The 25,702-nt window shown below is 34.4% G+C and overlaps 1 protein-coding gene and 1 long non-coding RNA gene across 5 annotated transcripts in view; one reads left to right on the top strand and one right to left on the bottom strand.

Annotated features, from left to right (window-relative positions):
• The window catches only part of LOC121379945 (dual specificity mitogen-activated protein kinase kinase 4-like), a 27,019-nt gene extending 8,422 nt beyond the window's left edge, over positions 1-18,597 (top strand). For both annotated transcript variants that reach the window (XM_041508638.1, XM_041508640.1), the window contains 11 exons: positions 1,144-1,237; positions 1,925-1,991; positions 2,965-3,078; positions 5,766-5,885; positions 6,366-6,485; positions 7,558-7,609; positions 9,485-9,612; positions 11,622-11,699; positions 11,888-12,030; positions 13,934-13,979; positions 16,902-18,597. In XM_041508638.1, the coding sequence (XP_041364572.1) occupies positions 1,144-1,237; positions 1,925-1,991; positions 2,965-3,078; positions 5,766-5,885; positions 6,366-6,485; positions 7,558-7,609; positions 9,485-9,612; positions 11,622-11,699; positions 11,888-12,030; positions 13,934-13,979; positions 16,902-17,021 (1,082 nt within the window). In that variant the 3' untranslated portion in view covers positions 17,022-18,597. The remainder of the gene's footprint in view (positions 1-1,143; positions 1,238-1,924; positions 1,992-2,964; positions 3,079-5,765; positions 5,886-6,365; positions 6,486-7,557; positions 7,610-9,484; positions 9,613-11,621; positions 11,700-11,887; positions 12,031-13,933; positions 13,980-16,901) is intronic.
• LOC121379946 lies at positions 12,434-25,702 on the bottom strand. Of its 3 annotated transcripts, none has more exons than XR_005958866.1 (4): positions 25,535-25,702; positions 16,872-17,033; positions 15,188-15,384; positions 12,434-12,918 (listed from the first exon to the last, which is right to left on the bottom strand). It is a non-coding gene; the product is annotated as an uncharacterized LOC121379946 (long non-coding RNA). The 3 variants fall into 3 exon arrangements; XR_005958865.1 differs by having other exon boundaries at positions 15,256-15,384; XR_005958864.1 differs by lacking the exon at positions 12,434-12,918 and having other exon boundaries at positions 13,992-15,384.

The following is a 25,702-nucleotide window of genomic DNA, read 5'->3' as shown; positions in this document are numbered from 1 at the left end:
TTTTAAAAATGTTTTTTCAATTATATACACATGGAAAGTTCATTTTCAAAATGAGATCTATGTCAGTTTCCAGTTTTGGAGTTAGTAGACATCATCAATTTATGACAATTAATGTCAAAGTTGAAACTACAATATTTTGTTATTTTTCCATTTATTTGTAATAAATAACTACAAATTAATCGACCCCATGCTTTATCTTTCCATAATTAACTCAAGAATAACAAGTTTTAAAAGTGTTATACTGGATTATGAGGGGTTTTCCAAATAATTAATCACCATCTTTGTTTGTCAGACCGGCCTCGGTGGCGTCGTGGTAGGCCATCGGTCTACAGGCTGGTAGGTACTGGGTTCGGATCCCAGTCGAGGCATGGGATTTTTAATCGAAATACCGACTCCAAACCCTGAGTGAGTGCTCCGCAAGGCTCAATGGGTAGGTGTAAACCACTTGCACCGACCAGTGATCCATAACTGGTTCAACAAAGGCCATGGTTTGTGCTATCCTGCCTGTGGGAAGCGCAAATAAAAGATCCCTTGCTGCTAATCGGAAGAGTAGCCCATATAGTGGCGACAGCGGGTTTCCTCTCAAAATCTGTGTGGTCCTTAACCATATGTCTGACACCATATAACCGTAAAAATAAAAATGTGTTGAGTGCGTTGTTAAATAAAACATTTCTTTCTTTCTTTGTCAGTTGTCTTCAAATAATCATGGGGGAAAAAACTTAAGATTGTTAAATCTGTACACATAAAACAGTGATGTCACTAGTTAATGTGTGTGACACACTGTCAAGATGCCCCCTTAAAATACATTTTTTCTACTAGTAAATGGAATTATTTGGTTGTAATTTTTAATAGGCAGATAGCTGAAGGTATGAATTTATATTTCAAATAAAAAATTTATAAATATTTTTGGCAGGAACCACCATTATCGCAACTTTGACATAACACCTTTTAAAATTCTGCGTTGTGTTTTATGTACTATGTCAAGTTAGAACATAACTGTTTTTCTAAAAATGTGAATGGATATATCGTGTTTTGAAAATGAAATCTTCACAGGTAGGCCTAATATTTGTATAGTTTGAACTATTGAAGTGAATCATATACACCTTGTACAATATTGTATGTGTATTTCTTTTTTCTCCCCAGCATTAAGACGTCAGGGACTAAAACTCCAGTTCAATTCAGGTTTCACAAACATCTCTTCGCCATCTTTGGCTGATATGGGTCATACCACGCAGATGTGAGTATATTCATCCGAGATGAATTAAAAATTCAATCCGATTATTGTTTATCAACTGGTAATAAACTATGTTATGTAAATAAACTATACACGTGTGTATATGTATATATAGAATGTTGGTCAATTTTTTACTAACCTTTATTTACCGCTTTGCGATCAAAATGTTTCCTCGCATCTTTTTTTTCTTCTTACATTCTGTTTTTATATGCCCTTCTTTGACAGGTCATATTATGGTATGGCATTGACTGTTGGTATATCCGTAAACTTTTCATTTCCAAAGCATATCTTTCTTATCAATTCCTATAGGATCATCAAACCATGCATACAAGTAGAACTTGGGATGGCAGTGTGTTGCATGCCATAACTAGGTCACTGCAGCCTGTTTTTCATGGATTACTAGCACATTAAAGGAAATCTTGTCCGGGCCATATCTTCCTTATCAATTCATATAGAGTTATCAAACCTTGAGATTGTGGTGTGTTGCGTACTGTAACTAGGTTACAACGACCAACTTACGGCGGGGGCGACATGTACATAACTGGTACTCTTGTTTAGATTGTCTCAGCACAAGTTTTTAATATCATTTTTAACTATTGCATGCAAAACGATTGTCATGATTATTAAATAACTGTACACTGTACTTTATTATGTTAGTGTTCATATTAAGTTTATGCTCCTTTTTTGCAGAGAAAGACTACGTTCCAGAGGAATTGACAAATCTAGTAGTGGCACCCTTCAAATTTCACCTCAACAAGTAAATTATGGCATTTTTCCCCCCCTTTACAAACAAAATTAACTACATTTTATGCATTGCACAGTTATATGGCAGAATACTTTTAAGATATGTGCAGTTGTAACTATAACATGAAATACTTTACCATGTAAACACTAAATATTTGCAAGATAGGATGACTAGACAAATTTTTGTATTTTCAGTCAATGACTGAAATATATGAAGCCAGGAATGTTGACCTTTGACCCTGTTATGTAAACAAATGATGTGATGTCTGAAGAGAGTAGAATAATAATAAAGAGCTGTCACAGAACATATTGTTTTAAATAATAAATATTTGTTAATGTAATGAATGGTTTATAAAATACTGGTAATGTATACAGTTCATGTTGGTATTAAAATGAATTAACAAGCATGTTTTTTTTATATTCCCCTAAATGAAACTGATTCTGTAAACATCAATATTTCCAAATACTGTAACTGACCTTGAGTAGCGCTCTACATAGCCTAAAATAACTCTGTTTAGTTAAAAAAAAAAGAAGAAGAAAGAATCAAAGTTTAAAGTTTGTTTTGTTTAACGACACCACTAGGGTACATTGATTTATTAATCACCGGCTATTGAATGTCAAACATTTGATAATTTTTACATATAGTCTTAGAGAGGAAACCAGCTACATTTTTTCCATTAGTAGCAAGGAATCTTTTATATGCACAATCCCACAGACAGGATAGCACTTGCCATGGTCTTTGATATACCAGTAATGGTGCAAGAAAGAATTACAGCAGTATACTCTAGCTGGTGAAAAAGGGCACTAGAAAAATTAAAAGGTCAGTTCTAAAAAACCCAATTCTGCCCTCCTTCCTCCTGCAACTAGTCCGTCACATTCAGTTAAAAAACTAAAACATTTTTTGTTTACCCTGATAAATTGTAAACTGTTATATTTGCTTTCCAAAACTAAATGTAAGTTATTTTCTAATTTTGTTTTGTTTTCAGAAATTTGACTTCACTGCTGAAGATTTAACTGACTTGGGAGAAATTGGCCGAGGCAACTATGGTACAGTGAACAAGATGTTCCATGAAGCTAGCGGTGTGGTCATGGCAGTTAAAGTGAGTTCCTAAAGCCTGAAAGTTTTTTTTTTAGTTCCGTTTGACATTTTTCATCCCAGCTTTTCAAATACAGATTTGTCTAGTGTCTGTCCGTCACCTTTTCTTTTGATATATCTTCTTCTGCTTTTTGATTAAATTATTGTAAATCTTGGTACAATGATCCTCTTTGGCATTCTCCACAAACTAATGGAGAGAGATTTTGAAATTTTTGAATTTTTATTAAATATTTAAAAAATTTAAATTGGGACTTTGAAAGTCTACTTTCTAGAGTTTATCTGAAATAGACTTTTCTTTATATTTACTTGATATTTCTTACTAATAAAACTTATAATTATGTGATCCTATTCCCGCTAAAATCATCGCAAATATAAAATACAATTCTTAAAGTCTCAGTAACAATGCAATATCTTCATATTTTGCAACCTACATAAGCTGTTGTTCCTCATGTTGCAGGGGTGGTAAGATTCTTAGGGTGTGCCTTGAGAGTGGCGAATACAGCACAATCATCAGTATCTCATGATTTTGTAATTTCTCATAATTAGTTCTATAAGTATATGTAATAATGTTTTAAAATATGTTTTGTGTTGATAGTTTGGTACAATATTAGTTTATATTTACCACAGTTCATACACTCTTTCCATGGTCTAATCATAATGTTTAATATTGTCTTTTTAAAGATTTCAGTTTTGGTGTGATGATAATCATACGAAGCACACGTGTAATAACAAGTGTAATGACGTAATTCTGGGAAGCAACGTCATAACATGATGTTGCTTCTCCAGTCCTTGTACAGAGTATGACAAATATTTTGAAAAGTCACTAGCCACAGGGCTAGTGGGTTTGTGAAAACCACTAGCCCACCAAGATAAAGCACTAGCCCAAATTCTTGATCAATTATAACTGGATTTTTATCTAATTTTTGTAAGATTACACATTTACGACTATAACAGTAAAATAAAACAAACACTGAAATTATGTTGTAACTTTCAGTTTTGTCGTGTTGTACGTTTGGTCTTTTGTAAAGTGTGAGCCATCGTCATTGTCCCGTTTTCACTTTTGCCCTCTCCCCCGGGGAAAATAATTGAGCTCATGATTGGTATCTAAACCCACTATCAAAATAATTAAATTTAAATGAGGGTACGACAGTGTGACACACGGTAATAGATGGTTCAGTGTATTTGGTAGTGGGTTATACAGTAACATTTAGGGCCTACTATTTAGGTCGCCAGGAACGCTGATGCCAATTGCTCAAATACAGGGCATCATCCCGTGTCAGATCAGTATCAAAAGAATATAACGGCGACATCTAATCCGTTGTTAATTGATGAACAAAAAAAGGTATTATCTTGTAGCCTATCGGCAGCTGCGACACATTATCCAAACCGTTACACGTAATAGACCAAGCCGAGTCGTTGCATGTGCAGTTACCATTAAAGAAAATAGTATTTCTTGTTGCCGATAACCATATGTAAGCGAAGTGTTAAATTAGAAAACAATAGGTAAATAAAACAAACACTGAAATTCAAAGCATGACTGGGGTTTACTTGATTGAGATTAACCTGTCGTCGCGATTGGTGATTTCCAAGTTCTTAGCCTAAAACATATGTGCGAGATTAACTACCACGTGACGTGTCCAACCAATCAAAACACACATGCCATTAGACTTATTTCCTGTGCCAGAAACTTGAAAGGGAAAAGTAAACAATGAACAATGCTTGCTGTAACTGTGACGATGTAGAGATAGCATGTTACTGCAGTTTGCAGACCTAGTTCAAGTGGATTATTATTATATACTGATGGGGTTGTTGATACTATTTGATGACAAACGTCACAATCAAAATTATTAAACGAAATTTCAGCCGAGAGAAAAAGAAAAAAGAAAAACACGATTGAGCGATAAGGAGAGGGGGTGGTTTTGCGTTTCTCACTAGCCCGAACTTAAAAACCACTAGCCACGGGCGTCGGGCTAGCGGATTTGTCGAACTCTGCCTTGTAGCTCAGATTGTGCATTTGAAATATGAAATGTCGTTTCGTCGTCTCCTTCTAGTTGTGCTGAAACATATTGAGTTGGGTCTTGTTATTCATAAAGAAAACAACAATAATAATATGGATAATAAAGAAATTATTACACTTGCGTCAGGATTCATGTATTACCCTCGTTTACGCTTGGGCAATACAAAAACCCTGACACTCATTTCGTAAAATCAGTACGACACACAAGCTCGTATAATAATCTCTATTTGTGCCATTTGTGAATTTGACTTTCTCACAACTGTTTACACTGTATTTTATTGATAATTTTAGAATTTATCTGTTGATGTCGATCATCGTATACCTTTGTTTGACACCCAGTAGTGGGTATTTTTCATTCAGTCATTCACTCGTTCACTTCTGTTGTATCAGCATTTTGTAATATATTCTGTATTCATCTATCCATAATAACAATTCTTTTCGAAAATACTAAGTTTTACTGATGCCTCACATACCACCTTTAGAATGGGAGGTGTCCATGACCCCTCAATTCAGAACCACTTCGATAGTGCAGTCAAATATATATTCACTGTATTTAAAACTGGGGTGGGGGGGATCCCTGATAATTGCCGAAAAAGTTAAAGAAAATAAGAAAGGTCTTCAGAACTAAGTTATGTGGTGGCAATCACATATAATATGGTTTTGTTCGCTTTCAGAGAATAAGATCCACTGTGGAAGAGAAGGAACAACGTCAGTTGTTGATGGATCTTGATGTGGTGATGCGAGCGAATGACTGCAAATATATTGTGCATTTTTATGGTGCTCTCTTTAAAGAGGTAACTGGTTTTAAATTCATTGCATTCTCATTGTGTTTATTATTTATTTCTGGCATTTCTTTAGATTGCTGGTTTTACCCAAATTTGAAGAAAGGGAGGAAATGTTTTATTTAACGAGGTACTCAACATTTTATTTACAGTTATATGACGTCGGACATATGGTTATGGACCACATATATATTGAGAGAGGAAACCCGGTGTTGCCACTTCATGGGCTACTCTTTTCGATTAGCAGCAAGGGATCTTTTATATGCACCATCCCATAGACAGGATAGCACATACCACGGCCTTTGGTGTACCAGTCGTGGTGCACTGGCTGGAGCGAGAAATAGCCCAATGGGCCCACTGATGGGGATCGATCCCAAACCAACTGCGCATCCGCCCCCCCCCCTCCCAAATTTGAATGAAAGAAAGCTGTATAGGGAGACATAAACAAATAGTATTCTTATTTTATATTTGATATTGCCTTTTAAATTTCAGGGCGACTGCTGGATATGTATGGAGCTGATGGACATTTCCTGTGATAAGCTGTATAAATTTGTCTATGGCGAGATGGAAAGCTCAATACCAGAAGAAATTTTAGGAAAAATTGCAGTTGCAGTAAGGAGTGATCCTTGATATTTTTAAATTCCTTTTTATAATGTCATAAACACATTATTCACTTATAGGCTGTGATACATGTATTAGATTTGATAAAATTAATAGGTGTGCTTTTAGGCTTAACCTTTAGACTACTGGATTAATTTTTGACAAAAACCATGTTGAGTCGGTACAAGTTTATAATTTTTACTCGCATATATTCACTTGAATGTTTTATAAATACATAAAAGAAAATTCATATTTGAATTAGTATTATTTTCGTGTATTTTTAAAAAAATTATATTTTGGATCAGTTAAATTAGGCAAGAAATTGAAAAAGTCGCGTTTACTTAAGGGCATTTGTGGCCAGCTGTCCAGTATTTATGTCCATTATTCCCAATAACACTTGCTTTTTGACCAGAATATTTAAAAAAAGAAAAGATTTTCGTTGTTGGTAAAACGATAAAATGTATTATCGATCCCTGAAAATGAGCGCGACGTGCCGCCAAAATACTTACCGAAAACCACTTTTTCAACTTCAAGATATGTTTCACTGAAAATTAAAAATCTAAAGACACAGGAAGCTGAGTTGTCTTCAGTTTCCTGTTAATAAATGGTTCCCGGGGAGTGTCATGTGCAAAACGGCGGGATATATGAATTGGGGAATACAGTGTACAGTATGTCGGGCAAGATATCTCGCCTGCAGTAGTCAGAAGGTTAATAAACTTAGTTTGCACTTACTTTTTTTAAAAAGGTTCCTCCTCCAACTGAGATATTAGTAAGGGGAGGTAACTGTTGAATGTCTGTTCTTGGAGAAGATGTTGACTAAATCATACCCACTGTCCTGGACAGACAGCCCAGATATAGAGGTGTGTGTGTGCCCAGGACAGCATGCTTGAACCTTAATTGGATATAAGCACGAAAATAAGTTGAAATGAAATGACTAAATCATAGTTTCATCTTTTTGTAATGTCATAGTTTCTTCATTTTCTAAATCTTTTGACCTAAATTGCAAGTAGATAAATAAAATAATAAAGGCTTGATATTTTGATGTTATGAATTGCAAATAATACCCATATTTCTTTATTTTCAGACTGTCAAAGCATTAAATCACTTAAAAGAAAAGTTAAAAATTATTCATAGAGGTAAGAATTCATTTATTAAAACAAACTTTCTTTGGTCTTTTACTTGATTACATGTATCTTTTTTTAATACGCCCATCTATGATGGGTTGTATTATGGTATGGCGTTCTCCACCAGTCTGTCTGTTAACTTTTTCTATGTGCCGATAATAATTCTGAATTTGCATTTCTTATATTTATTTTTACAATGGTAAACATAATTGCATTTTTTATGTTTATTTTCAAAATGGTAACACAGGGGTTTCCCTAGAGCGATAAGCCGACATGGCCCGTGCTCCCTTAGCCAGCCAAGTAAGCGCCTTCATGTCTGGTAAGCGCCTTAACTGCAGGACCGTGTCGGCTTAATTTGTAACATGTATACAAAACAATGGAGCTGTGATCCGTAACATCATTCACCACACATTATCGCACTTCCATTTGGTATCTCTGCAATTCTTTAGATGTTCACTTTGAGGTCCATGGTCCATTGATCGCACCGTTTTAATTGTCGGCGGGCTTGTGCTGGTCACGTGGTACAGGTGATCGGCTACTACTAATCCGCCAGATAACTGCTTGTCAAATCAAAGAAAATACCTATTAATTGAATAAACATCTTTGAAGGTGAAATTCTTGAGTAAAACATGTCACCATTAATCCTGGTATATATTTACCATATCGAAACCGTAACTACGTTGTTATTTGCTAAAATGAACAGTCACGGATCGACAAAAAAAATAGCATAATAGCGATCTCACGACCGGTAACGAGAAACGGTCTTATCCAGAATACAGCGTATGCCTTATGATGTTTGCTAATTTTAATAATTAAGGTTATTAATTTTAACGGCATGCATTCGACATGTATGACAGCAATGTGGCGGTGATTCAATGTCTGGAAGATATGTAACTTGCTATTTTAATTTTGTAGTCTTTGAACCAAAGTAATAAAAACAAACCGACAATGCATGTCAATTTGAATACAAATGCCAGTTCAGGGCCGAAATTCAGGGCCGAAATACATGTCGGCTATCCCAAGGGCTGAGTTCAGCCAGACCGAGCGAAAACAAAACGTTCGCTACACTGGTTTGTGTGCTTCGCGTTAAACCAAATGGACACGACGGACACCAATCAAATAGTTCGCGAACGTTAGGAAGAACGTTCGTTGGCTGAACTGAGGAAAGCTCTCGGCGTAATATACGTCACGCTTCAGTCAGCTGACACCCACGTGTCAAGAGACAACGTTGCGAACATTAAACAATACGATTACACAGATGTAAATCTTGATGTAAATTTGTAGAAAAACAATAGTTGTTTGCATCAATGAATACCAACTGCAGTTTCGGTTATTTCCTTTGTCTTTGTTAATTTTGTACAGATTGCGATCGCGGGAAATGAACATGCAGTATTTATACAAATTGCAGTTAAACGTACACTAAATTAGTTTACAATAATCATATTTGTTAGATAATGCTAGATATATATTTGTGAAACTGTGAGGTGACATTTAATAAGTTAGCTGGATTTTAAAAAGACCGTAAAATTTTCTTTTATTAACGTTTTTAAAAAATATATAAATGGAATATACTGTGAAGTCAGCATTCTTAGCTTAGGTATTTTACAAGCAGAAATGACAACAAGCATTTAACACGACTAAATTATGAAATTGTTGTGGGTGGGGAATTGATGGGTTATTTAAAAAAAAAAAACCCCATGATTTAATGGATTGAAGGCAAACACTTAACTGTTCTCAACCCACTACCCCACTTCTTTTAGGTTGATTTTTGTGTTATAATGATGCTAAATATGTAAGCGCCTTAAAAAAATCCTGGGGAAAGGCCTGGTAACATAATTTTTTTTTAATAGCTTTATTAATCTTATTTGGTGTGCATTTTTTTGACAGATGTTAAGCCCTCCAATATTCTGCTGGACAGAAGAGGAAATATCAAACTGTGTGATTTTGGTATTAGTGGGCAGCTGGTCGACTCTATAGCAAAGAGTAGAGATGCTGGCTGTAGACCATATATGGCAGTAAGTTGTTTAATCTTTTCTATCATTAATGAGGGGGAGGTGGTGAGATGTAGCCCAGTAGTAAGGCACTCACCTGATGCTTGGTCGGCAGGGGACTGTGAATTAAATTTAGATCGGATTTTGTTTTATTTATTTGATGCTGTAAGTTATGACACTTGCCTAAGATTATCTGGTGAGTTATTAGTGATCACTTTTAGTCCATTTACAAGGTCCATCTGTGTTGTGGAATTCTTGGAAAGTCTGGAATTGACAAATTTAATGTTATTTTTCAGGGCTGGAGAGTTGTGGAAAATTTGAGTTAGTTCATGCAAAATGATAATTGCTTCATAATTAATTTTCATCTATTTAAAATAACATGAAAAGAGATTGGCAGTTTGCAGGGTTTTTTTTTAATGTTTGGAGGAAAGACTTAAAAATCTTTTTTAAAAAACTAGTTGTGGATAACAGTATTTGTACACTCCTTTAGCCATGTGAAGTTTTTCAAGGTTTATGTTGAACCCTCCAAAATTATTAGCAGAAAATGTGTAGTCAAATTCAAGTTTCAGTTAAGCAAGCAAAATATAATGAAGTAAAAGATACTGTTGTTAGGTAGCGTAAAATATTTGTGGCAATTACTGTTTTTAACTATTAATTTACACATTATTTGCAACCTTTTGATTAAAATATAAATTGTGACAAATCCAAAGTGTTTCTAGTCATCTTGTTATTTATAGTAGCCCCAAGTGTATTTTATATGAAACAGAAAAAGTGCATACCTTGTAAGTTAGGATCACCAACTTTAAAAATGTAATTTTTTTTATTTACAGTCAAACTTCGATCACTCCACCTTCGATCTCTCGAAAACTTCGATCTCTTGATCTGAAGCTACTGTCCCGTCCGAGTTGCTATACAAACTAGTAATAACGACCTTCGAAAACTCAAACTTCGAAAAATCAATAAACTCGATCTCTCGACCTAATTCTTTGGTCCAGCCATAAAGATTTAATAGAGTATGCATCTCTAAAAAAAAAACTCGACGTGTGTGTATTAATCAAACTGCCGTTGCTGATAGTATTTTAAAGACGAATGTATTGTCAATCATGTCAAACGAGCGAAGCGCGCCTGTCTCGGGTGGTCTTGGCTGTCGAGAATTAGGATGATAATTACAGAATAATAGATCGCCGACTAAGCGGAACGAAATGATCCTATGTTTGGTAGTCGGTGTTCGTCCGTGGTGGAGAGCCTCGCTACGTAATACTTAATTACAGACAGTCTGGTTAATTTCAAAGAGCATTTGTAATAATTGTTAGCGCTGTTTGTTTTTCCTCTCAAGGGCGTGAATCATGTCAACCTTTAACTTTTCTATTTATGTATCAGTTAATGTTTATCAATTACCAGTCATTTAGTTATGTTAAAAATTGATACATCACAGATCGAGCAATCTGGGGAAGGACCCGGTACTGTGGGGTTTGCCAGATCGGTTTTTAAAAGTTCTGCTTTCTTGTCATCCAAGCAATCTTGCGCAGGGCCCAGAAATAGAGGGTGGGTGGCCAGATTGGAGAATGAAAGTAGAGGTGCGAAGCGTAAATAATTTTGTGTAAAACAAATGTACTTATGGTGTTATTCAGCATTCAGTGTTTTATTTGTTAGATACGTTCCACCAGGTTTTGATATCTGTAAAAATACGTCAATGTTACTTTTTGTTATTTATATATGTAAATGCCTTCTTTTTTCGTTTTATTTTCTGTCAATAAATACATGTAGCCTATATGACCAAGCAAATATTTCAAGATCGAGTTATCAACGTTTGACTGTATTTAATAATGAACTATATTTGCCAAATTCCATTTATAATTGGCATTTAGCAAACATCAAGTTAAACCCTGCTATATGATCTGGGATAATAAATATTTATTTTAAAAAAAACCCCCAAAACCCTTGCATAGTTTATACATTTAAAATGTTACATTGTTGTCAGTTATCCTGACCTCTGAATATGTGTTTTAGCCTGATCTCTGAATATATTTCAGCCGGAGAGGATCGATCCGAAAGCATCTCACAGAGGTTATGATGTTCGGTCAGATGTCTGGTCGTTAGGCATCACACTGGTGAGTTACTGTCCTCTTATATAGCAGTATTATAATTCAGTGAAATTCATATATGTTTTTAAATTATAATTTATATATGCAATTATGAAATACATTAAAAAAAAAAAAAAATTGTTTAAAAATCAAAATTTGTGTTGTCTTCTATTTGTAATGTTACAAAAATCTAATGTATTTTTAATTTTTTTTAGATGGAGCTAGCAACTGGGAAGTTTCCGTATCCCAAATGGACTAGTGTTTTTGAGCAGTTGACCCAGGTAGTTCAGGGACCACCACCTAAACTGAGGCCAAAAGACCGATTCTCTCCTGACTTCCATGATTTCCTTAGCACATGGTGAGTGCAGAGATGAAAATCTTCAAGAATTTCTGATTTTAGTACCACCAGAAAACTTTCTGCCCTTGTCCTGGGATGAAAAAGCTCACAATAATTTCTTAAAGCAAGGGCGAGACATAGCCCAGTGGTACAGCGCGCGGTCGGTGTGGGATCGATCCCCGTCGGTGGGCCCATTGGGCTATTTTTCGTTCCAGCCAGTGCACCACGATTGGTATATCAAAGGCCGTGGTATGTACTACCCTGTCTGTGGGATGGTGCATATAAAAGATCCCTTGCTGCTAATCAAAAAGAGTAGCCCATGAAGTGGCGACAGCGGGTTTCCTCTCAATATCTGTGTGGTCCGTAATCATATTATGTCTGACGCCATATAACATACAATGTGTTGAGTGCATCGTTAAATAAAGCATTTCTTTCTTTTTCTTAAAACAAATATCCTAAGTTTGCTGCCATTGTAAGCTGTTTACAACTAACAGATCCTTTTTTTATGACAAAAATCACATATTAAAGATATTTTCCTGTTTACAATAATTCTCTCTTAGTCCTCTTCAAGCCCACTGGCACATAGGGCAGAAACAGGGTCCTCCACTTAGTCCTGTCTGCAGCCTGCTTTGTAGCCTGGTCCCAGCCTATGGGTAGTTGTTTTAGTTCTTTTTCTACAGTTTTCCTCCAGGTTTGTTTGGACCGACCACGTTTTCTCTTTCCTTCTGGTGTTCATCTCGGTGCAGTTTTGGAGATCCTGTCATCTTTCTTTTTTAGGATATGGCTGATCCATGTCCCATCTTCTAGCATCTAGAATAGCAATGTCTGTACAAACAAGGTGTTTGTGGTTGTCCTAATGTTTGTAGTAGCCCACACCAGATTTTTAACTTCCAGTAATTTTGTACATGTCTGAAAATATAGTATGGAGTAAAATAAAAAGTGAATGCTACATATATTAGCTCAAGACTTCAAACACACTGGTATATATTCTAAACAAGAAAATGTATTTAATATATATTTGTAGTCGCCAAAAAGGCTGTGTTAGTCAGAAACATCTTACAGTGTCTGCAAACTCGAGACGGTCAATTTAATTTTCAAGTGGGGTGACATGTAACTCACATTGAGGTGTGCTGGATTGTAGGATCCATCGCCTTCTATAGGCTTGGTTTTTCCTATCCCATTCATCTTTGTTCTGGTACATCAAAGGTATTATGTGTGGAGAAAGTTCATATAAAAAAATCCCTTGCTGCTTTTGTGGTAGGAGTAGCCTATACGGTAGCAACAAGTTTTCTTTCTTTATCTCTCTCGGGGTGGGATTTAGCTCAGTTGGCCGAGTGCTCGCTTGAAGTGCTTGCGTTGCAGGATAGAACCACCTCGGTAGATCCATTCAACTGATTGGGGTTTTTTTTAGCTCCAATCAGTGCACAACAACTGGTCAAAGGACGTGGTATGTACTTTCCTGTCTGCGGGATGGTGCATATAAAAGGTCTCTTACTACATTAGGAAAACTTTAGGTAGTTTCCTCTGATGACTACATGTCAGAATTAACAAATGTTTTACATCCAATAGCCTATGGTTAATTAACCAATGTGCTCTAATTGTGTTGTTAAACAAAACAAACTTTTAACTTTTTTCTTTGTCTCTCGACTATATCATTTTATATTAGATATGATAGATGACAAATTACCATAATGCTGAAGTGTCGTTGAACAAATATTCCTTTCCTACGTTTTAAAACCCAGCTAAGAGTCATGGATTTTTCATTCAATGTTGTTCAAGTTATTTCTAACTGATTGAATTGAAAGTATGATACAAATTGGTGATGGAGCTATCTGTTTTCAAGAGAGGCAGGATGAAGTTCAGTCGAATATCAGATTAATTCAGATCTTTTTTTAATGTGATTCTGTCTAAATGTTTTCTTCAGTTTGACGAAAGAAGAGCGACAGAGACCAAAATACACTAAATTGTTGGTAAGTGTGTATGTTTATATTAAATGCTTTAAAATGTTTGGGGTTTTTTTGGAAGAAAAGTCCTAAGATCCCATGTGTTTTGGTTAAAAACGTGGTAGTTACTTTATTTTGTTAAATGTGTTGACTATTATGTAAGAATATTAGCGTAGTGAGACCAGTTTTGGTGAGAATAAGCATTCTGTTCTAAAGTATATCAATATTTATAAATAGACAGTTGTGATCCAAATAGCTACCTTTTAATAGTATTTCTTCGCTTTAAATGAGAACTAAAATGGATGCTATGTAGCAAAGTTTTTTGCACGTGCGTCAAGAACTGAAGCATGCATCAGCCGTAAAAATGGTTCACTATGTGACCTGTTTCGGTGAGTAAAACGTTTAGTGGTATAGCTTACAGCCAGAACTTTCCGAAACAAACCTTTTACGTGTTTTATCAAAACATGTATCTTGTTCAATTTAACATGTACTTACAATAATTTATAAAAATAATTTTAAATATTTAAAGGCAAATTACAAAATGGAGTCCTCAAGATCTAGTGTTAACAGACAATATTTTTGGACAATCAATATATCAATTCTGTTGTCTTGAAATTGTGTTGTGAGTTTAGCAAATAAATGGTTATAATGGTGAAATTGTTTGGTTAAAAAATATTTCATGCATTCAGTTTTAATAAAGAAATAAGAAATATATTTATAATAAAACCTATAAGGACCATATATGTTTGGCAAATATCTGTAAAGAGAGCTTTAAATACATATAATGGTTGCTGACATTATGCAGTGTTCTAGCTAGGATTTGCGGAGGGCAGGGTGCTCACTTATTATTAAGGCACTTTCTGCGGGAATAATTTTTTATGAAGGCAGTAATTTATATACCATAACCAAAAAAAACCCCCACTCAAAAACGTAACAAAATATGAAAATTATGGATTTAATGTTAATTAATAATATAGGGTTTATAAATATTGCAACAGTTGGATGGATGCACTGCTGGACATTCACTGGTCAGTTTCATAGCTAACATCTTTGGGTTGTTACATATATACACAAAAAATTAAAAATATTATGAGGTATTTTATATACTGTACAACTTGACATCATGCAACATCAGTAGGGACACAGTCTACGTGTTTTACATCCATTGTCTATCCATGTTTGATGACCATTTGCACCAGCTGAATTCCATTTAGTACATAAACCACAATACATACTTTCATGAGTCATTCCATCTTCATCAACATCAATTTTACATGACACTATGATGACAGCCATGGTCTACCTTTTTCCCCATGAAATATCATAGCAGGTCTTATGTTTTGATGCGTGTTGCAGCTGTTCCTTGTTGGGTACTTCTCCCAACCTTTTCCTCTTTCTGCACTGCTCAACAACAATGTCATCCTGGGTTTTCCTTAATAAATGATAACAATTTATTTAGGCAAATACTTGTAACTATTAAAATATTAACTGTGTACCTGCCAACTTTAAAAAAAAAAAAAAAAAAATATTATTTTATTAATCTATTTTTATTTTATTTTTGGTGTTAAAATGCAAATTATATTCACAACTAAATCTACTGAGAGTTTAGAGAGATTTTTAGAATTGTTTTGTTCTTTTTGCTTTTGTTATGCATCTATCATTGTATAAAAGTAAATAAGTGTAATTTAGTTGATGTAGGCTGGGAGGTCAGCCATGTTGAAAAAAGGAGAGAGAATAACAATACTAACATTTAATTTTTAATAAAAGTGTTTGCATAAAATATTTAAGAAAATGATTATTGTATGGTATATCGATCAGAAAGTCATATATTTCTGTAACTATACAAATATTAATTCAGCATTGGATGTAAATTGTCGTAAAAAAAAAGAAAGAAAGAAAATGGACGCTTACTTTGATTAAAAGAATGCTTTCAGTTTCCTTTCTCGTGTTGGAATGGTTAAACGGAAGGAAACTCTATTTACGTGCACACCCACCACGGATTTAACCTCTGACTTCGCCAGTGGCCAATTCTGGGGCAGGAAGGGTTAAAAACATTTTGTGTAAAAAGTAGTTGGATTTATAACTTTTACGACTTGTTTTTATAACAATCGGAAATAAACAATATCCTATGTCAGGGGAGTTAACTCATAAATTAGCTAGACTTGCCACAGTTCAAATTGAACACCGAAAAATAGAATGGCCGTAAAAAAAGGCAGGGCGGCATAAAATACGGGCAGGGTTTGCGGCCCTCCTATTTAGTGCTAACTAGAACACTGTTATGTAATGGAGAATTTATGCCCTATAGGGGCGAGTTAATTATTTTTCATGAATCTACTCTTTTGAGTGCATTCTCCATTATTCATTAAAACAAATTACATGATTGCTAAATTAACTTCTATTTTATCTTTTTCAATAAAAATATTTGTACAAATGACAAAGAATATTTACAAAGCTAATAACCCAAAACGGTAGGATACTTTCAGACCTAACCTCAACCATTTGATGAGGAAATCCTCAGCAGTGGATAGCTGGCATTAAGTGTGATGCACGTGCTAAACGTGTAATCTCTGATTTCCGATTTATTTTCTGACAATCTTCACTGGGTTCTGCCAAAATATATTACTATCACTAGTATCAGGTTTATAAGGCTTAAATTACATGTTTAATTGATGATGCAGATGTTTGGCCTCATGGGCTAAAACGTTGTACTTGTTTACAAAATAATCTACACTTAGAACAATATAACAAAGGGGCGTCAGTGGTAAAGTCCTTTAAATCGATCCCTTGCTGCTTTGAGCAGGTTTCCTATATGACTATGAGTAAAAAATTACCAAATGTTTGAAATCCAGTAGCTGATGATTAAACAAAACAAACTGTAACTTTTTCTTGTTCCAACCAAGTGCTTCAAAGCCCACATACCAGTTATTATTTTAAATTTTTTCTTTCCAGGAGCATCCTTTCGTGAAGCGGTTTGAAGAAACTGTTGTGGACGTGAGTTCGTATATTGAAAAAATCCTTGATCAAATTCCGTATTCCCCATTCAAAGATCAAGAACAGCCGTTGTCATAACGACACGAGGTGCTATAAGGAAAACAAATAAAACAAATGGATGTAAATATTATTCTTGCGACATTGTGATATTTCCATGTTTTGCGACGTGCCAGGCAGTCGGGTTTCGACAGTTTCTCAAAGGCCAGGGAGTGTTGCTAAACACATCGGTGACAGACAAACGTGTTTCTGCTAATGCAAGGGAGATAATATTTTGTATATGGACAGAGTTTTATATATATATTAATTTAATTACTAGTATCTGTTACTATTACTGTTACTAGATTGATTTTACCCCTGCTGGGAAATAGGGGATTATAACTGCTGGAGAATAGTGTCTCTTCACAAACGTGATTCGTGTATAGTTACAGAATACTTTTTTGAGATAAACAATTTAGTTCGTGAACTTGTGTCCTCATGGGACCAACCATGACAAAATATGTTGGTTTACTGTAACCCAATAGTCTCGTAAAAATGGCGCCAAATTGTTTTAGATATTTTATTACAACAATTTTAATCTGTTCTCCCTCCTTATTTTTTTTTTTTTTTTTCAATATATTTAGTAAATAAAGGAAATGAAATATAATATTGATTGACCCACTACTAGAATGAGGTGTATTACAGTAAACCAAATATTTTTTCTTTAGGAAAGTATTGTTCCGGAATTGAACAGTTAGGAGTTGGTGGATTAGGTGGAGGGCACCTTTTTGTCTACCAACCACTCACAAAATATAATTTTATTTAAACCAAATGTGTAGAGGCTAAAATTAATAATTATGGTGCCTCCACCCACCCACCCCTGTCTTCAGTTATAGAACAGCCCTTACGAATAATAATATGTAACATGAAATTAACTTAAGATTTTTAGTTGATCACTTAACGTAACAATAAGGTCAAACTGATTTTATCGCATTATTTGTGAGTAATTGTAGCAAACTTAATATAGAAAATCTTTACTACAAGTCGCACTGTTAGGGGCATTTCCAGAAGTTATTAAAATGGGGAGAGAAAACCAACTCTTTATATTTTTTTCAATGTCTTGTATGTCTTTTTTTCTTCTTTTTTTCAAAATTCAATAACGGCAGTTTGTTTAATTCTGTTATTTGAGTGGTGACAGGCAAATGTTCATCAAGGTTGACAAGTTTGTGGCACCGATAGACGAGAGAAAGCAAAAGAAGTTTAAAGAGAGGAGAAGCTGAAGAGTGGGGGTGAAATGAGATAGAAACCAAATTGCCTCCCACCTCTCTGATAATTTTTGGAACAGCCCAGAGAATTTATCTTATGGTTACTTACCTCAATGTGTTAATGCAACTCTTTTATATGTACATTTTAGAGGTCATTATTTTAGTGTTCAGAAGTGATTACAAATATGTATAACAATTAGTTGTTCCGAATGCTGGTCTTCGGTATTATAAAATGTATTTTTAAAGAAATGAATTTTATGCAATGGAAATGACTTCCTTATAATTTTTCTTTGTATTAAATTATAACAGAAAATCAACTTTCTTAAAAAAACTTTTTTATTGTAATAAAATTTGTAACAGGGCTTCTAGTATTTTTTTAAAATCCACTAGCCATGGGATCAGTGACTTAAACAATTTACTAGCCACAATTAAAAATTCACTAGCCCTAGTTTACTTTAAGTTAATACAATTTTACTAAATAATAGTAAATAATCAGATATGTCACCTAACAAGGGAGATGGAGCTTAAGAAACACTGACTTTGGGGTGGGGTCAGGATATTCATATTTACAAAATAGACTTAACTGCAACATTTGACAAATTGTTTTTTTTACTAGCCGTTGGGCATGGCAATAGTAGTTATTTGCTAGCCCAACATTGAATACCACTAGCCATGGGAGTGGGGCTACCATAATCTAGAAGCCCTGTTGTAATCTCCAAAATATATATTCAAAGGCATTGAAATAATTCGAGAACAGCTCGGGTTTTCATATTACCACCCCTAAAAAAAAAAGTATAGTATGATACTTCATTCTCGAGGGATTTCTCGAGAATGGTTGTTCATTTACAATTTACTTATTTTTTGAAATCACACCAATATTTTCATGCACCAATACAGTTGCAAATACCAATACAGTGAGAACAGTGATATGAATGACTGATGAAGATGAATGATATATTAAAAGGACATTTCTGAGTTTGCTGCATTGTAAAATGTTTCCGACTAATAAAATATTTCTACAGTTAAACTTACATATTAAATATATTTTCTTGTTTAGAATATCATTGTCTGTATATTCAATATGTTTCTGGTCATCTTAATATTTGTAAGAAGCCCAAACTGGATTTTGTCTTCAAATAATTTCGTATGTACGAAAAAATATATTTAATATATATATAAATAAAATTAAATTTAACCTAATACATATATTAGAACAATCAGGAACATGTTTAATATACAGCCACTAATATATTATGCAGAAAAATATATTTGATATGTAATTACAATCATTAAAATGTCTCTGTTAGTCGATAACATCTTAAAAATTGCAGCAAACTCAGGAATGTCCCTTTAAGTTTCATCATCCTGTATTAGTGGGTCTGAAATGATTTTATAGTGAAAATAATGGGAATTGTAGTATTAATAAATATAAATCATAGATTACTTGTGCCCCGGTTTACGAAGCAATCTTATCCCTAAGATACCTACTGTAGTTTTGCACTTATGGTGATCTTAGCGCTAAGATAGCTTCGTAAAACAGAGGACAATATTTCAGAATTTTATGTAACCAGAAGACGGTAATTTTTTTCTATGTAACAGATTGTTTGGCTGTGTAAATGATATTTGTATAGCCTAATCATCTATCTACAAACTTCCATTGGAATTGGTTATCTTCTGAAGTTTGCATCTATTGGTTCAAAGCATGTAACGGTACACCCATGTAACAGATTGGCAGTTAGCATGAATTTAAAGTTACACAACCGACAAGAGAACGAAACAATGGTTCTTGTGAAATATTGTGTCCTGCTGTACATGGGTTATTCAAGGAAGTAAATTTTTTAAGGAAGGAAGAAAAGAATGTTTTATTTAATGACGCACACAACACATTTTATTTATATGGCGTAGAACATATGATTAAGCGCGACACAGATAATGATAGTGGAAACACACTGCTACCATACAATGGTCTACTTTTTCTGATTATTAGCAAGGAATCTTATATTTTTATATGCAGCATCCCACAGACATGATAGTACATACCATGGTCTTTGTTACACCACTTGTGGAGCACTGGCTGGAATGAGAAATAGCTTAATGGGCCCACCGACGGGCATAGATATTACACCAACTGCTTGACCACTGGGGCTATGTCCCACCCAGAAATAGTTTTAAGAGTTTAGCTATTCTTACCGTACCTGGATCACAGACTAATGTTTTGTGAAGTAACTATTGATTAATACAGGTCTATATGACCATTATGTGTGTGTGTTTGTAAACATGAGACATGATCTGGTATGTTGGGGCAGATAAACGTAGATAAACATAGTCTAGACAATAAACATTATGTTTTTAATTACCATGTTAAGCAGTGCCCTTTGAAGTAATTTACTTAGACCTATATCATTTAATATGTTAATTGGAATTTTTATCTATTTACATGTAAAAAACCCAAAACAAATAACCCCAATTTTTATTAACAGCTAAAATGATGGGTTGTGTTAATAACAAGCCTCAAACAAAATAATAAGAACGAAGTTATTATTTTAATTTTTATTTATTTATTATGATTTTTTTTAAAATATTCTTAAAATGAGATCACATCTCTTGGATCAGGATTTCAGGGTTTCAGAAATGTGTGTGTTCTGTTTGGAAAACAAATGTACATTGTTATGCTGGTTTCAGACACCTATGCAAGATTTTTGTTTTATTATATATGCAAAGGGAGATAATCGAGTGATATCTCTTGACAGCTATTCAATGTGGCTTCCCATCTGTTTGATTGTTTTTATTTTATCCGTGACGGTATTTTCACCACATTGCTTGATGTGTTCCAGTCTACTGAATGTATGCACTGTGAAAAGTAGTTTAATTGTATCTTATTGTGGAAATTATGAAAACACTTGTTAGGTGGTGATTTACAGAAAAATGTATTGTCAGCCCTTTTGAAGCTAATGTCGACTTAATTCTGTTTAAAATTTAGATTATTTTTTTGTTGAACTACTGCACTCTGTTCAGATCAATTTGTTTTATCTACATGTACATTTTTGTTCCTTTTTCTTTGTTATACCACTTAAATAACATTTATATTCAGATTCTTGCTGATGATTTGTACTGAAATGTTTTTATGTATTCTTAGGTTTTATAGAACAAGGATATGTAGTACGTAAACTTACGAAGTGTGTGACTTTTGGACAAATATTAAATCATTACCGACAGAGAAGCTTGATAATTAAAAAAAACCCCCACCCCCATCTCAGTGTGTCCAAACCCCAGTGTACATGTTTGCTGGATCTGACAACCTAACCTCTTCATCCCCTCTGGCTTGTATGTTCTAGGTGCAGAACACTTGAGACACATTATTGAACTCGAAAATATGTTACAAAACATTTATTACTTAGGATGGAGCCACAGGAGTTTAAATTAAGTACAGAAGCAGGGCAAGCTCTGGGTAAGCAGAAATTTTCACCAAATTATCTATTAAACTTCAATAATTGCAAAAACCCAGTGATATTTTAACAAAATATCAATTATTACATAAAATTATTTCGCCAAATTAAAATAAAATTTGCCAATTGTTTTTGAAATTCGCAATTGGCGAATTTTGCAAGTGCCAGAACTAGCCCTGAGAAGCCAATATTAATAGTACGTTAAAAATCACTTGCCCAAGTTTGAAGAACATCAAAATAAACTTCCAACCAGAGAATTTCATCGGCAGTTGTAACGTTTTGTATCCGTTATGTTTTACAGATTACATTGGTGATTAATTGCATTGTTTAGAAAGGTTCTTGACTTAGGTGTCTACTTTGAAACACAATGAAGACCTTTGAAACACAATGAAGACCTTTGAAAAGGAAAAAACATGCAAATTAACTCGGCTAACATTATTCCTTTTTGTTCAAGCATGTGTGTTGTGCAATCTGTTATAAACTGTGTTGGTGCCATACATTCTGTCCACGATACAAGATCACTGGGTACTGTAGTTTGTATTCTATTGTTTTTAGGGGTTTTTTCCTTTTTTTTGGGGTGTGAAATATTAATTTTCCGAGATCTATTCCATGAATACTGGTGCATTGCAAATGACATATTTTTAGTGTACTTGTAAATGTTATGTATAAATATTGATTCATGACGTGATAAACTGAATGCTTTTGAGATGTTAAATATTAAGTGCTTGCAGATGTATAGAATTTATTTATATTTTTAACGTACATAGTTTATTAGTGTAATGAATTTTTTTAATAATTTTTTTGTAATTGATTGTTATGCTTCCATTTTTGTTCTGTTTGTGATTTTTAGAAATTGTTTTCATTTTCAAAGCATTTTTGTTGATAAAAACTAGCTCAGTTCTTTGAAAACACCTGCTGTTGAAATTCAGTTTTCATTACTTATAGGAAATGGATGTCTATGTAATATTATGTGTTATGTTACAGCAGAAAGTAACGGGCCCTAATGTGCTTCCATTTAATGAGGTCAGTGAAACATGCACCCTTCTTTATCTACCATTCCATCGGTATGGCCAGTCATGTAGAATTGTAGTGCAAGAAAAAACAAATAACACATAATATATAAAGAAAGAAAAAAAAGATTAACAAGTCTATATACAAATACATGTTTATAGGCAATCCATATGGATAGGCACACAATATAATTTTGATTAAAATCTTATTTCATCAGAGAGTGTTTCTAAGGGGGATAACCTTCGTGTATAGATACCGGTATATAAAAATGGCTTACCATCATTCGAATAGCTCAAGTCTTTCCTTTGTCATTCACATTCCATAAACGTTAATATCCCCACCCTGGTTAAGATTTTGATTCTGATATTTTAATTATTTGTATCATAACCATAGCAATCAACAACCACCACCACCCTGGCTTAATTACATGTAATTTTATCAAGTACTGTAAATTAAGAAAACTTGCATTCAGAAAATAACAAAAGTTTTTGTGTCATTCACAAATCTGCTGGATAATGAGTTAAAATTAGTGATTTCTGTTAAGACCGAAGAACAGACCATTTTTTCTCATTGTTCGTTTGTCTCTTTACAATATGCTTTGAAAAGTCAAGCTACTTCAAAGGTCAAGAGGAGTTCAGATATTTAAATCAATAACATGACAACTAAAGCGACACCCCTACTCAAATAAAACAAAACAAGTCTTACAGAATAATTATATTCCACAGGTATATAGGTATCTTAAGTAGGTAGGTAAATACGTGAGAATGAAGGTAGGTAGGTATCTGCCTGCCTGCCTGTGAACTTAAATACCTACCTACTTATCTGTCTCAGTCTGTGTGTGTCTTATCTTTTATATCTATTCACGCATTAGCATCACTTAATGCAGTGTTTTTTAAATTAATCTGATGTGCTGTTTTAATGTACATGGAAGCAAAATGTTTGAAGACAAAATATGGGTGCAAGTAATCATTAAAGGAATAACGCAGCAACTTTCTTCTAAGTTAAAGCATATTTGTTTTTCTTTTTTTTAAGTATTTGGTTTTTATTACTTCCGACATCAGTGTTTATACACTGTGTGGAATTGCATTATATATTTAAAGCATATATCGTTAACAAGATATTCCTGATTGTTTTATTACTTTATCTGGTTTTAATGCATAATGGTGTCAAAATTTTGGTGATTGGTCACTCACTGGAAATGGTTTTCGCACCTAATGTTAAATGAATGTGATAGAAGATGATAGAACCAAATTTAAAATCGACTATTGGATGTCATACATTTAATAATTTTTGACAGTCTTAGACGAAACCTGCTACATCTATGCATTAACACTTTCCCACGGACAGGACAGCACATATCACAACCTTTGTTATGCCAGTAGTGGGGTGCTGGTTGGGACAAGAAAAAACTCCCAACAATCAGTCCATAAGGTAGTGCTATCCTACAGGACAAGCACCTCGGGCGAGCTCTTTACTGTGTTAAATTCACAATGGTTGCAGTCAAATTGTTCGTGAGCGCATGTCAACGGTTAGGTAGAGTGAGCTCCAGCCATCTCCTTTGTTTATATGTTGTAGGTGAGAGCTAGTGATGACTGTAATACTTAGGCAATCCCTCGACGACCAAATCTTAGCCTGCTACTGTGTACATGTTATTGACCAGTACCAACACTACACGAAGAAACCCGATGCCCCTATGCGAAGCAAACTTGTGCTGTACTTTCTTGTGGTGATGTATTATCACATCGGGTTTCTTCATGTAGTGTTGGTACTGGTTAACAACATGTAAGTTTAATGTCATAACTGGACTCAAGAATAATCAAACTAAAGCTCTGTGGGTCAATGGGTAGGTGTAAGGCCACATGGGGGATGATTCACCCACTTCTGAGTGTATGACCCACATGGGGGATGATTACTAGGTAAGCACTGCCGGTTCAGTGTACCCCGGGTGATGATGCCAAGATAGCTCAACTGACGGCAAGTGTGAAGCACGGGGCTCTGTCAAGTGGTCCCGTACCAAAATGGAAATACTGCAGATTCACCATTCATCTCATCATCCATGTTTGTAATGTCCAAAAAAACTAAAAATGTCTTTGTCTCTTGTGTTAAATGTTTGTGGTGTTTTTGAAAAAAAAAAAAAAAAAGCTCTGTGGCATCGAATTTAGGAAAAAATTTGTATTATAGACACAGTAGCTGGCTACTATTTGCTTGTATTAGACACCATCATCTGTATCTCTCCCCAACAACAGCAGATAATAGTGCCTGAATGTTTTTCAATTTAGATCACATATCAAGTTGACCTATATTTATATGTCACAGTTGATGAGAAACTTGTCAGGCAAGCAGCAGGTTTACATACAGGTAGACATGTTGTTTTAGAACACCTTTTGCTAATAGAAGATTATAATATTGTTTGTTGATTATGTAGGGATTTTAAGTTAGCCTCTCGAAACTGTATGTTAGGCTAGTCATTTATATACTAGATAAAATGTCCGATTGTATGTTATAACTAGTATCATGATCAATTAATTGTATATTATAAAAACAAATGTTTTTGAAAAAAAAAAAAAGAAGAAAAAAAAACTACAAATGAAAAAAGTAAAAATAAAATGAAAATGAATTACCAATGTGTTGTCTTATTTGTTAGTCCCTACCGGTCCAGTTGGAAGGGACTAGATTTTATTACTGCCTGTTTGTCCATCATATAGCTTTCAGGATTTCTTTTGTTTGTGCAATGCCTCAAGATGTTGATGTGAAATACATAGAGGATATTATATGAGTGTCCATGACAGACGATGTTTACGACACGAGTGCCTAAATTATCATATGCGATAATTTAGGCACGAGTGTCGTAAACATCGTCTGTCATGGACAAATGTAATATTCTGTTTATTACCGTAGAACTGTCTTGCTAAATGAACATTCCAGTCATTGTTAACGTTTCCTTAACGGCGGAGTAATGTTTGTTCATTGATGTCTTGAAAACCACCACTGGCGTCGTTGCAGGCCATCTGTCTACAGGCTGGTAGGTAGGGGGCCTACTGGGTTCGGATCCCAGTCGAGG

Source organism: Gigantopelta aegis, chromosome 8 (assembly GCF_016097555.1).
Source record: "Gigantopelta aegis isolate Gae_Host chromosome 8, Gae_host_genome, whole genome shotgun sequence".
In the NCBI taxonomy this organism is placed as follows: Eukaryota; Metazoa; Mollusca; class Gastropoda; order Neomphalida; family Peltospiridae; genus Gigantopelta; species Gigantopelta aegis.
The sequence above is the reverse complement of the archived record's forward strand: the minus strand, read 5'-3'. Positions and strand labels throughout refer to the sequence as shown.